At 40.7% G+C, this 13,781-nt stretch overlaps 2 protein-coding genes across 11 annotated transcripts in view; one reads left to right on the forward strand and one right to left on the reverse strand.

Annotated features, from left to right (window-relative positions):
* The window catches only part of PTPN1 (protein tyrosine phosphatase non-receptor type 1), a 44,302-nt gene extending 37,482 nt beyond the window's left edge, over window positions 1–6,820 (forward strand). Inside the window, exons 8-9 of the mRNA XM_035343884.1 lie at window positions 236–471; window positions 3,271–6,820. Of these exons, the coding sequence (XP_035199775.1) occupies window positions 236–471; window positions 3,271–3,478 (444 nt within the window). The 3' untranslated portion in view covers window positions 3,479–6,820. The remainder of the gene's footprint in view (window positions 1–235; window positions 472–3,270) is intronic.
* Window positions 6,821–7,723: 903 nt separating this feature from the next.
* The window catches only part of RIPOR3 (RIPOR family member 3), a 51,355-nt gene continuing 45,297 nt past the window's right edge, over window positions 7,724–13,781 (reverse strand). For all 10 annotated transcript variants that reach the window (XM_035343873.1, XM_035343874.1, XM_035343876.1 and 7 more), the window contains 7 exons: window positions 13,191–13,299; window positions 12,435–12,596; window positions 12,117–12,275; window positions 10,830–11,032; window positions 10,477–10,560; window positions 9,451–9,541; window positions 7,724–8,488 (listed from right to left, as the gene is read on the reverse strand). In XM_035343873.1, the coding sequence (XP_035199764.1) occupies window positions 8,388–8,488; window positions 9,451–9,541; window positions 10,477–10,560; window positions 10,830–11,032; window positions 12,117–12,275; window positions 12,435–12,596; window positions 13,191–13,299 (909 nt within the window). In that variant the 3' untranslated portion in view covers window positions 7,724–8,387. The remainder of the gene's footprint in view (window positions 8,489–9,450; window positions 9,542–10,476; window positions 10,561–10,829; window positions 11,033–12,116; window positions 12,276–12,434; window positions 12,597–13,190; window positions 13,300–13,781) is intronic.

Raw genomic sequence — 13,781 nt, forward strand, 5'->3', positions numbered from 1 at the left:
TTTGTGCTATTTAAAGTTTCCAGACATAGATTAAAATTTCTTGCATTCATAGCTGATGTCTTCGATGTACTGGATATAGCTTAGGTTTGGAGTTCTTCTTGTCTTTTTTTTCCTTTTTATTGATGCAAATGAACAGCCACTCTAAAAATAAATGAAATAGACTGTGAAGTGCCTGCCTTGTTAGCTTACATAAGAAATAATGGAAAACTTCATGTGACATTTTTTTTCTCTGAAGGAACAGTGGAAAGAGCTCTCCAATGAAGACCTGGACCCACCCCCAGAACACACCCCACCACCTCCCAGACCACCAAAGCGAACCTCAGAAATGCACAATGGAAGGATGCATGAACACGCAGAATTCTTTCCCAAGCATGAAGTGGCAGAGGAAGAGATTAGTTGCTCAGTCAGCACTGTGGAAGAGATGGTTCCAGATGGCAGAGCTTGTTCGTCTGTGCCAGTGATCACAGACAGGTAATTCCTTAAGCTTCCCACCTTAACTTCCCCCAAAAGACTGTCCAGTTGCCTTACAGCTTTAGGAAGTTACAAGAAGCTTGTTCATAAATGGCATTTCGTACAGCAGGTTCTGACCAGAACATCCTTGATTGAATTGGTGTAATGGCAGTTCTGAAACGAAATCTGTGGTGGGTCCTTTTCAGTGAAGGCTTTTTTTTTTTTTTTTAACTTCACCCATAAACTAGGGCTATTTATGGGATCCTGCTTATAGTTAAAGAACAAGTGACAGCATAATGGGATGGTTTAGTCTAAATTTACTTGTGGCCTTTGTGTTAAGTTAGAGAGGAGCCGATTCACTAGTTAGTGGCAGTATTAGTCATGTAGCTGAAGGCTAGGCTGACTAGCTGTAGTTTCACTTAGAAATGTGAAAGGAATTATAGGCAAAGCTACTTCTGAAGAAAGGAGTAGAAGATGCTCATGAGCACAGAACTTTCCTACCTGTCACTGTGACCTGCAACATAGCAGAAGCCAAGGATCCTACATGCTTAACCACTAGATGTCACTCCTGCCTTGTTAGTGTGGTGTGCTGGTTGAAGTCAGCATGCCTTGGTGTTGCTGGCATCCTGCATGTTAACTAGTTTCATTCAGAACAACCAACTGAATGCCCCCCAGAACAAGGAATAAACATTTAAAAATATATAAAAAATAATAATGAAAAAAAAAAAAAATAGCTAAGCAAATCCCACCGGGGATAATCAAGGGGAAGTTTAATTTTCCCCCACTAAATGGTCTCCTAAGAAGACACATTCAGCTTCTCACAGGAACATTGGAATAAAAGTATCAAACTTTTTTATTCTCCACAGAACTCTAAGGCCTTTTCAACAGATGCAGCTGGCAGACTTGATATATTTTATTTAGCTAGACCAGTGGGGGAGTGTGTGAATCTGGAAACAGGAGATTAGTGAGAGGTGTTTCTAGCAGTCTTCCTTCAAATAAACCTCCTCTTAGTTCCACGGAGCACAGAGGCTGAACCTGTTATCTCCCCCCAAATTGTGCTGGAGGCAAAGAGATAAATTGGAAGTGTCTCTCTGCCCCATTTAACACGATGCAACGTTTAGATCAGTTGGATTTTTTTTGATTCAGCAGGGGAGAATCTGGAAGTGAAATACTCAAATTACAAACGCCTTTACTAAAAAGAAAGGAAAGCCTGGGAATAGAATAGAATAGGGCACAAATAGAGGCTTAGCTACAGAAGACAAAAATGTTAGAATAGAAGCACCTCCCTCTTTCTTCCCTCAGTAACAACAAAGTGCTGTTACCAGAATATTTGCTGGGATGTGAGACGTCAGCTAATACTTTTTGAGCCCAATGGGGAGTACGGATTTAAAGCTGTTATCTTGTCATTTGCTATATAAATCTGGATTTTTCAGCAAATAAATGATTTCCTGGAAAGACTCTGTGCAGCTTAGTCTAAATGAACATAAGACATGTCCAGTTCTGAAGAGCTCGGAGGTCTAGATTAATTTTATTACAGACACTTGCCTGAGGCTGGAGTTGAGTCATCCTCTGGAACTGCTCATCTTCCTCATTAATCGCAGAGGCTGGTTTGGACTGGGCAGCTGCCTGTTACCCTGCTAAGTTACATCCTATCGTACACAATGCTTCACGTTAGGAGAGGCCAGGATTTAATCCTGAGCTTTTTCATCCCACACTAGCGCTGCAGCTGCAAGATGAGGCCTCCTTTTGATGACTGCTGTTGTCCTCGTGCCTGGGACAGTGAGCTCAGAAGTGAGGGAAGTGAAATGTGCCAGGCAGGAGGGGGAAGGAGCAGAGAGTAATGGGCAGATTGGTGTGAAAGGATGAGACAGTGAGAGGCTGGAAGAAACAGAGACGTGCCATGCTGGCAGAAGCACGGCAAAGAAGAGGCAGCAGTCTTAAGTGTGCTTTTTTTTCCTGCCCAGGTACATGGTGCCTGGGATGGCAGACTGCTGACTTCTGTACTTCAGCTGTCAGCAGATGTGTAGGAAGTCCCCATGCAAATCATCTCCCTGCTGGTTACCACCCTGCTGGTTGTCACGGCACGGTGGTGCTCTGCTTTCTAAATTCAGATCAAAGAAGTTGTACTGTAGATTTGAAAGCTCCTGCTCAGTTTAGAAGTTTCTTTGGGTGTCAGGATACTGTCACCGAGATGGAGGTCCAGTATCCAGAGATAAAGTTAAAAGGTGGATAAATCGTCAGTTCCATCACTAAAAGCTATCGCAACGTGTGTAGCCACTCTTCTGAAGTTACGGTTGCACGAGCAGCTCACCATTCCACCCCTTTCTCACTTCTTGAGCGGCTGTGTGGGTTTAGAGCTGTAATGTTCCCCTCAGCTGGATGTGGCTTTGTACAGGTTTGGTGCTTGTCTCTGGCTGTGCAGGTGGCAGATCTGTGATGAGCAATGAAAGGAGGTGGTGATTAAAGCTAAGTCACCTGGCTCTTTAAAGGGCACAGAACACTCCCCAAGCATGGTTACCTAGCAAGAGCTTCCCTGGGGACTGAATGCATAAGTAATCTGAGCATTGGGTGCAGACTGAATGTTTACTGTCCTTTCTGGGTGGCTTTTGATGACAAGCACTCTTCTAAACCTGTAATTTAACAGCCTGAACCGTAATCATTAGGGACAGGCTTTGGTGTGTCATCTGCTGCAGCTCCTGATAGCAAGAGATTTCCACCTTTGTGATGTTTAGTGGGCGAGGCCATGCTCTCGTCGAGTCTGCCTGGCTTCTCTCCAAAATGTAAAACCCGGTACTGAATATTTATTTCTTTGTCCTTAAGCACTAGTCAAGACACTGAAATTCGGAGGAGAACTGTTGGTGAAAATCAGCATCTCTCGCCCCACAAAGAAGAGTCGATGAAGTCAGAAAACTTAGAAGAGGATGATGAGAACATGATGACAACTTGGAAGCCATTTCTAGTGAATATATGCATGTTCACCTTCCTCACAGCCGGGGCTTATCTTTTTTACAGGGTGTGTTTTCATTGATGGACATGCCAGCATGAATGACCCTGCAGAAAACACCAACGATTTGATCGGTTTGTAATAAGCTTCTGTGAAAGAAAGCTAATTGAGGCATGGGAGCCTTGTCTCAGTGGAGATAGATGTTAGGTTGCAAGGCCGGAACTTTGGTTAGGGCTTAAGAGAGAATTAATGCACTAGGGTTTTATCTAGCCCTGTGGTCCCAAGAACATAATATTCTAATCTCAGGGCCTTAAAATATTCAGGAGTAAGCAAAGAAAATGCCAAATAGTCTGTTTTTCCTTTTTTTCCTTTTTTTTTAAACTAAATAATAGAATTACAACACATTGTTGTTTTTAGCCTTTTTTAAAAAGCCAGTTCATTTTCTTTCGTGTTTCAGAAAAACTAGGCACAAGTGAAACTTGCTTGTACTCTCCAAGTGTTGTAACCAAATACATGAGTTATATTGATGAGTTCCCAAAAAAAAAGAAAAATAAACCCACATACCTGAAGAATGTAAACTTTCTGAAGGGGGGAGAGGGGGGGCAGTTGTGGTTGGGTGTTTTTTTTGTTTTGTTTTGTAACTTGCTTCATCTGTTAAAGACTGAGTTGTGGGCAGTGCCTGTGGTATTGATATATTTAATCTTGGCATAACTGTTCTTAAAGAGCTTATTGTTTTACATGTGTTTATAGAAACAGGCTTCTGCATTTGCTCAGGGTATCCCAACATGTCAAGCTCTTTTTTTCTTTTATCTTTTTTCTTTTTTTTTGAAACAAGTGTATCTTCTCATTGACTTTAGTTGCACTCTACTTGCACATATGTCTATTTACATTGCACCATCCTTTGTAAAGCTGTTTTTACTTTTATATTCTGGGTTAGGAGAAGGTGAGGAGAGGGAGAAAAACGGGAAACAAAATTCAACCAAAACATGTCCACCAGCATTTTGCAGCTGTTCAGTTGGCATTGAGAAGGACCAGTTCTTAAACCTCATCATTTGGAATGTAAAATGCAGTTTCACTCTACATCTGTACATCTGCTTCATAAGGAATAGTGTGCTTCCTCCAGCGGCTGGAGAGGTAACGTGCTCAGAGGCAGTGTGGGTAGTGAACAGGAAAGCGTTTCAAGAAATCCAGAGCAATTAATGCTGTGGCAGCTTCCTTAAGTAAAAAGCTCAACAGAAGACACGTTGGTCTGAGAATGTATCAGCTGGCTTATGATGCAAGCATTTGCGTGTTCTGCTTCCTTAAAGCAAAGATTTAAAATACTGGCTTAGTTTGGCTCGAAGATGCGCTGTTCAGTGATGGTGGGACGTGGTGGGGTCAGTGGGGAAGTCTTGCACCTCTGCAGACAGGGTTGTCACTGTCCTAATGTGAGCTGGGTGGGGTCGTCCTGTGCCGTGCTGCGTCTGAATTGTTCCGCTCAGTTGGTGAAACCATAAAGAGTTTGTAAATAAGGGTCTGGGTGCACTGGTGGAACCATGACTGGAAGCCTGCGTTGCACTGAACAGTCTTAGTCCATGCTGTTCCTCGCATAGTACCAAATTATTATTGTTTAAACAACAGCAGCAAAGACTTCTTTGCTGATGTCATGGGGCAGAAGATGAGAGTCAATTCACTACTGAAAGGCGTGGTGAATGAAACTGATCCATGACAACCAGTTTGCAACAGTGTTAATAATCAGTTCTTTTAATCATTAAAAGCTTTCTAGATTTATAGCACTTAACCACCACTCTCAGTGCAGACATCACTATGGAGTATCTTATGTAAGTCTCTTTCCACTCCATATTTATTTTTGCAGAACTGTCTGTAGTGTAGCTCTTTTCCTTCAGTGGATAAGGTGGTAAACTGGGGGGTGGGAGTTGTTTCTATTTTGTGTTCTGTCAAGCTTGCATCAAGGGCTTTTCACAAGTACAATAATAAATCCTCAGGTAGTACTGGGAGTCAATACTTTACCTGTGAGACTGTTGGTCAGACCAGTACTGGAAAGGAGGAATGTTGTAATCAGTCAATATTTAGTTATATTATTGGAATCATGAAAAATGAGTATAGAAAAATGGTAATATATAACGGCTCATCTGTGTATTTAAGATACAGTATGTGATTGCTTTGTCCCCACTATTCTCTCCATCATCTGGTAGAATATTGTTCTAAAGCAACATTTGTACATCATTTGTATTAAAATGCATGTAAAGTCTTCTAGTGTCCTGATTAAATACCACGTGCTTGAAAGGTGAAAGAACTTATATTTCTGCTTACTGATGTGCCCAAATTATATTTGCATGAACTGATCATTAAGTGGCTGTGGTTCAAAGGGTGTTGCTGAAAGTCTCTTCGTTCAGCGATAGATTGATTTGGTGTTTATCAGATAACATGTACTTGCCTAATACTTGGCATGACTTCCTATTGAATTTCTGCGTACTCAGTGTAACCCGGTTGTTTAGCATGGTTCATTTCAGCTGAGTAAGTATAGTACAGACATTCCAGAGTGTTTAGTAAGCCGTATCCACACCTCACCTCTGGTCACTTGAGGCTCAGTGATTTCTGGGTCTGACTTGCTGTGCTGCCTGCAGAGCTGCAGTGGAGGATGAGGAAGAAAACCTTTTTCACAAGATCTCAATGGTATGCTTTGAGCTGCAAAAATAGAGGCTCTTGAAATGGTGCCCCCCTCCCCCAAAATATGCTGTTCCCAAGAAGTAAAGCTTTAAATTTTAGGCTTGACAGTAAAATAAAGCATCTTCCTTTGAATCCAAAATAATGGACTTGCACTGTTTTTGCAAATTATTCTAGTAAGAGAAACTTCCTGCAGAGGAAATTTTGACACCCCCCCCCCCCCTTCTGTATTTTGCTATTTCTTTCATCTGCTCCAAATCCAGGAAATTGGCGCTGTCCTGGGGTAGACAGTGAAGTAGCCCACAAGACCAGTGAGGTGTGTGTATAAGGCTTATAATACTGAACTGTAAACATTTTTGTTTTGATGTCTTGTATATGTATGTAGTAGTTCGGGTGTGTATATACAGTAGCACTTCAAAGTGGGTGTATTGGTTAACCTATTCTTGGAAAATGGACAAATATCCATGTTAAACTTGTTAGAAAGTTAGTGAGCTGCTCTGCTATATGCCTTAAGCAAATATTTACTCATCAGGTCTTTCTTTTTTACAGATTGCCATAGAATAAACTTTTTTTAAAAAAATAAAAAACAAAAAAGCTAAATGTTTTGGTATAATACATTTTCAGGTATCTTGTCTTTTGTGTAAGCCACTGCAAAGACCTCAGAGGTTAGAGTAAAATTGTACAGTTTTTCAATTTCCCATCCAAGTTTTCAGTTCTCATTTTAGTTGTTACAATAAAATTCTTTTTTTAAAGAACGTACACGTGTCTCATCGCTTCCTGTCTTCTCAGAGCCGTTGGCTTCTATTCTGAACCACTTGCAACTCTGGACTAACCCCATGGTTGTTATTTTTCTTACTGGAAGATGTTTTAAATGTTACTGTAAGAATTTACTTGTCTTTTACTGAAGCTGTATACTGTATGTACACAATATACAAACTGTTCTCTTTACCCTTTGTGTAGTGAAGGGGCAGATTAGGTGAATGAGGCCAGGGGGAAGCAGAAAACTTACCAAAGTAGGAAAATGTCTTTCCCCTGCTTTTAAATAAATCTGTAAATTAAAGCAGAGTTAGACCAGAGATACGCAGCCCCTTCTAAGTTTGGTTAAACTTTGCTATGAAATAGCATGACCTGACACCATGGTCCTGCTGTACGGAGCTCGTGAGCACTGAGTTGAAGTGTCTCAGCAAGCTGCACCTTCCCCAGTGGAACACCGATGGCAGTCCAGCCTGTTTCACCTGTGCAAGCCCAAACTTCCCATAGCTAGAAGAAATGCATACCATGCTTTCCTGATACACATCCTAGCTTGATGCACGGTAGCTTACCTGTTGTGAGGGGTGGATCGCCTTAGCCCTGTTCCCATTATTCTAGATACACACCAGCATGAAGGACGTGCAGGAATTTGTCTCAAAAGTTTTATTAGAATTTTAGAAAAAAAAGTATGAAATCCAACAAATAAATACTGAATAGAAAAAGTACTATGTATATAAAATATATACACACAAGCCAAACCCCTTTCAAGTATTTTACCTGAAGCCAGACTTCTCTTTGTGACTACCCTCCACTACATGAAGTAAGTGTTGAGTAAGGAGCCTGACAATGGGTATGTGATTATGCAAAACCTTGGTCTATGACTAAAGGAATAAAATGTCTTTTTTTAAAAAAAAACACTTACATAAATCTGTCCGTATGGCAGTCTGGTCTGTCCATGGCTAATATGATAAATAACTTCCCCTTGTAAACTGCTGAGGATATGCACTCAGTACTTACCCTTCTCAAGCCTTGCTTGAGCCTGGCCTAAGTTGCAATCATTACCCCAAAAATGGCTTTTAAAGTAGCAAGTTTTTCTTCTGCAACTAAATTGTATTAAAAAAATGGTAGCCACCTAATAAGGCTGCTAGGTTTTTCTAATTTATATGGCAGTTGATGTAAGTAAGCTGTTGTCCACTAGTTTCTAGATGGACTGTAGGAAAGTGATCACTTATTTCCTCTTAGAGAAATGCCAAATTAATAAAATATTTTAAGTGAAAATACATCGTATTTGACTTTTAGTTCGTGCAGAGGCAGCCAGTTCCAGTGAGATGGAGATTTAACTCAAGTGGCAACCTGGATTTGAGATTTCATCGTGTGCTGAGAGTGAGAAAATACAGATTCCAGTCTACTTGGTTTAGATTGCAAACTGTGCCCACTTTGGAAACAAAACTGTACTCTGTCAGTATGCAGCATGTACATAGCAGGGTGTCAGTAAACCAGACCCTGAACAAACTAACTCCTCAGTACTCAGCTGTGGCTGTGAGGAAGGTATGATCTAGCTCCTCATATCCCACTACTAAAATACTGTGATTTCAATTTCAGCCTCTTGCTGCACAGTCTCTCTTAATTCACAGCAAATCCTGTCCATTTTCTCAAAGGCTTGCCGTCCTTTTTCACCTATGGAGAAAGAGAAAACACATCCCATGCTGAGGAAAAGAAAGCCATTAGAAACACCCTGAGAAAAGTGCTACGTTGGAATACTTCTGTTGTGACTTTGTCATTCCTGAGAGTTCTTATTAAGCTCTGAACAAAAACATCTCTAAAGGAATAGGTTTTTTGAAAAAATGCTAGAAGACACCACGGGGAAAAAAAGAAACGAGGCCTTCTGTAAACACAGTAATTTGGAGCATCACAACTGGAAAACTTGCTTTGTAATACATGTGAATCTTAGTATTTCTGTGAGGTAAGTCTGGAGAGCACCAGAACTAAGCATGATCTTAATTGTTTTCAGCAAGAACAGAGAAATTAACCATCTCCTTGGTAAGTGGACATCCTCCCCAGCAGCTAAGCATTTAATAAACTTATCCTAGACAATTCTCCTTTGCCTGTAGTAGAAGTACACATACTAGACAGTAGTAAATTGAGAACGTTGACATTTCATTACCAGGTCAACCCCACTGCGTATCTACAGCATTCAGGTGAAGTAACAGGTACAAAACAACTTTGTACTTATGATCGCTCCAGTATTCAGAATGCAGCAGTTTGGAGAACAGGAACAGGAAAATTAGCAGTAACTAGTTGGCTTGCAGGTGGCAACGTGAGACTACCAGGCTGAAATATTCTGTTGTTGGTTTGCTTTATAAAAGATCTTTAAATCATCTTAGCTAATCTCACAGAGCTAGAAGCAGCATTACCATACTCTGCCAGGTTCAAATATCATTTTTACAAAAGCTAGGAGGGGAAGATTACTAATGGTTGTAAATTAATGGTATATGAAAGAGCTGTTCCCAAAACATTTCCATTGTCCCAGATGTGTTCATGCTGTACAACACATAGGTAAAGCTTCAGGCCTGTCTGGTTTTGCACTATTTCATGCCACTCTCCAGAATCTCTATTTGAAAGCTGTACACAAGACTTACCAAAGGACAGCGTTGTTTCCCGGGCAGCATTCCTAACTTCCTCTATTTCAGATTGGCACAGATGGGCGACCTGCTCTATGCTCTCTATAGCCTGTTTGAAAAAAAGGAAAATTGCAATGGTAACTTCAGCAAGCATTTTGATGGACACTTTTTTTGCAAGATAAACACATGCAAACCAACTCCCACCTCTTCTTGCTTCTGACTTCTACTGTGATCTTTCTTTTTTCCCCTAACATATAAGCTTGCACTTAATTTTTACGAGCACAATCTCACTTCTGCTGCTTTCTCTTTTCAAGGCATGAAAAGAATGTTAAAACTCTAGCATGCAGTTCACTGCTGCAGTATTGCTAAGGTACCATAAAACAATCAGGACCTTCACTGATAGGTTGTGCAATGGCAACAGCAGCTTTGCAAATCTGACTATTTGAGAGTAAGACCGGTTTGTGGGGCCTATCTTGTGACTACATGTTTGTAGAAACCATACTCACAATAATCCCCGTGTGTGCAAACAATTTATTACAGACTTGTAGCAGTTAGATAGCTTTAAAGCTATTCTGACAGTTTCTTATAATGGCAATACAAATATTACTTTTATTTTCTGACTGTGATCGCCTATTATTAAAATAAGATGAACTGATTTAGCTTCTAATCTCTACAGTTGAAATGTAAGAACCGACTCCATATACAAGTGACTCCACTGCTCATTTTCATACACACTAGATGTCTCCGTCAGATACTGTCTGCTGTGACAATACTGTGGAAGTTAGGAAACATCCTTTCTACCATTTTGCTGTGCCTGTCAAATCAAATCGAGACGCTCCAAGCCGAATGCAGCTCCCTCTACCTGCTGCCTGTTAAATAACAGCAACAGTATTTTAGAACTGTGGCAGACGAAGTATTCATCAATTTCAAATAAAAGGAAGCTGAAAAAGTAACCCTACAAGCTTGAAAAAAATAGATAACACTTCATTACCCAGCAGTTTTTTCCAGACACAGCAAAAAACAAGTGGAGCTATAAATACTTACTCTGAGGTTTTTGAGGGCCAAACACGCAGCTTGCTGAAGTCTTGCATCACAATCAGCTAAAGCATCAGTGTAAAAAAGGAGAGCCTAAAGGAAACAAACAAACAAACAAAAAAATCAACAGATAAGTAGAAAGGTTTTATAACCTTTTATAACCTAGCACTCAAATTCAGACTGACGTTAGCACTATTTTACCTATATGAAATCGAATAAAGGATACAGAGAAATCAGTTGAGCACTTCGTGGTTTAGGTTCAAGAACAGATTGATGAAGTGCAGCAGTACTATTCTAGGATAAAACAAGCTGTGTGTATTCCAGCACCTAATTAGAGAAGCTAAGTACTGTAAGTTTTTAACCTTTTCCCTAAAGTTCTTGTTTGCTGCTGCACGGGAGAGGCAGGATGTGGCTGCTTTGCTGACGCGGTGGTTGTCATCCAGCTGTAAAATCCCAAGCAGCCGTAAAGTCTGCGGTAGAGGTTGGAGCTTGTTCAATCGCTTTCCTTTCAATTTTTTAAGAGTCTTCAGACGTCCAGGGCACTGCAGCTCCTCAATTAGCATCACTGCAAGTGAAATGACATAACTTCAATAAATGACAAATGAAGACATTTTCAAGACAAGACGAACTCCTCTCTAATTCTGTCTCCTTCAGCAGCATGAAGTCACTCACACAGCTAATAAGCAAGCTAGGCACGACAGGAAGCCCATCAGGATGACTGCCCCGTTGACCATCCTGTCTTCTTTCCCTTTCATTGTTTCATTTCCTCCTATGCCCGACTGTCAGACAAGTGGAGCAGTGACTATTATTTCACAATTTTAGTTCACGGGATGCAACAAAGCCCTGGTCCTTATAAGACCTGGGTGCATCAAGTACAACATATGATGGAAGAGAACTCCTGCACCTTCGGACACTAAGACAACCAGAACAGTCCTAAAACAAGGGGGAAAATGATCAAGCTAAGTAACTCTTTAAACAGCTTTGAAAAATCTTACTGTGGTGGTCGAAAAGAAAACCTTTCAAAAAAAAAGTCAGACGCTGGACTGACAATTTTAATTTGAAGAGTATTCCAGGTCTTTTTCACTAATAATGTACAAATCCTCAGTCCCCTACCCGATAAACCATCTGCATCAAAAATAAGACTAAAGATGCATCCAGTATCAGGACCATTTTTAAAATAATTCTTTTCTGATACAGGCTAAATTTTAAAGTGCTATTGGACTAAGCTTCGGTAAGACTTTGACTACCTCTTAGAAAGCATGTACTAGTAACCTCTGAAATTTTATCGCTATTAACTGTGTCATTGCTGCTGATATTGCCACACAAAGCTACAGACATCTACTCAGTCCTTGGATCTAGGTGTAGGTTGCTGCCAAATTGGTTTCAGTACATCACAGAACCCCTTTTTTACAACACGTCCTTCACACCTCTGTTTTGTTTCTACCTGGTCAGGTGCGAGAGTCAAGCATGTCTGTCCTGTTCTAACTAAGCCTGCATGGTTGTAAGGGGAATTAAAACCGAAACAAGTTGGCAATGCAATGGTAGGGCTGTTTTCTGCTCTGTAAGTTTATCTTCACCAGTAACCTGAGGAGCAAGAAGCAGCTCCTGGGCTTGACAATTTGAGCGAAGAAGCCAAGTGCTGCCATTACCTTCTTTAGCAAGTTTTCCCAAGTGTTTGTCCAGGCTGGTAATATGATGTTTCTCCAGGTAGCTATAAAACTGGAACAAAGTAACTGGTTCTGCTTGGTGGTATGGAGAGGGGAGCAATCCATTGCAGGTGACAATCTGCTCTAGCAATCTCCGCAATACTGAAACAATAACACAGAAAAGAACAAATGAGAAAAGGAAAAGTTGGTTAGATGTAAGCTGCTTAAAACAAATTTGTTCTTTAAAGGCACAAGGACAATTTTCATCCTTGCAACAAAATGAATCCAAAGCAGCCTCGTGTTCAAGGAACACACTGGTACCTGCTTCTAATTGACCAGGGTATTTTTCCTTCATTTTGAGCGCCGATGTGTATCTCAGTGCATGATGGAATCTTTCTGCTGAAGCAAACAAGATACTGCCAGGCTCTGCGAGATCACTCCAGATTTTCAGATAGTGCTTCTTCTTCTTAGTCTTCTGAATAACTGAAAAGTCACATTTTAGGAAAACAGTGAGCTCTAGCAGACTTTGGATCTTACATAAGAAATTACGCACCGCATGGCATACCTAGGAAAGTGTCAGCATAAATTGTATTTGCATTATATAGATGGCTTAGTTCAAAGCTGGAGATTTGCTGCCAGTATTTTAAACATCTGCAAATACTGATTTCAGCAAGCTTTGGTTGTGGTACCAACCTGTCATTAGGAGATCTGAATGAGAGGCCTGGCAGAGCTCTACTGCCCCTCAGTTCAATAGTCACTTTTCCTGTCATCTGATTTGAGTTTCAAAAGAACTTTCAGTGAGTTTAACCATTTCCACTTCTACCAGCAAGAGGCATGCCACTTCCAAGCATTTCAGAGATCCTTTCTTATGTACCTTCACAAGTGGAAAGCTCTGAACCTCTGAACATGAGCCATGTTTTTTCTAAGAATTTAGAACTTATCTGTAAGATCTTTTTTATTTACATGAATGCTTGTAAGGAATCTAGAATGAAACTCTGATGTATCTGGGAAAGCTCACACAGCATAACCTGTAACTCTCCCATCTCTGGAATGCCTTGACAATATGCAGTTACTTACTTTCTTCAACAGACGTATCCAAGACATCCCCCAGGACTTGCGTCTGCTCTGACACTTCTTCCAAAACGCTCTCCTGGACAATCTGGGCTATGTTTGGGGATCTGAGTTTCTGAAATGCAACATGCTCATCTCAGTAGCTGAAACAAAGGCAGTATCAAGCTCAAGATGAACGAGTATTTGTTTCATAGAATCAGGGTTCTAAAATCTGTGAGAAAACGCCAGCTTCTCTCAAAAGGCCTCTTTCCCAACACTTCTGAGTACAAAGCTGCTCAGCAGAACAGGATAAAAAAATCACATTCTCCTGGAAAACACCGTCCAGCATTTGAAATTTTCCCTGCCCCATCCATTGACAACTGTGTAGCAATCATTAGTAACACATATACTGTCCTCTTACGAACATCCAAATCAGAGGTGACACTTTGAGGACAACGATGTGCTTGGACACTAACTGAAATCAACAGGAGAATGACATCTCAAGGAGAGATAAGAATTCTTTCTTCCCAGTATGCTACCAGTAACTTCTAGAGGCAGCAGTTTTTCCATTCATAAAATAATAGTCATCATCATCACCTGTTATTGACACACAATGGA

Source organism: Oxyura jamaicensis, chromosome 20, assembly GCF_011077185.1.
Source record: "Oxyura jamaicensis isolate SHBP4307 breed ruddy duck chromosome 20, BPBGC_Ojam_1.0, whole genome shotgun sequence".
NCBI classification, from domain to species: Eukaryota; Metazoa; Chordata; class Aves; order Anseriformes; family Anatidae; genus Oxyura; species Oxyura jamaicensis.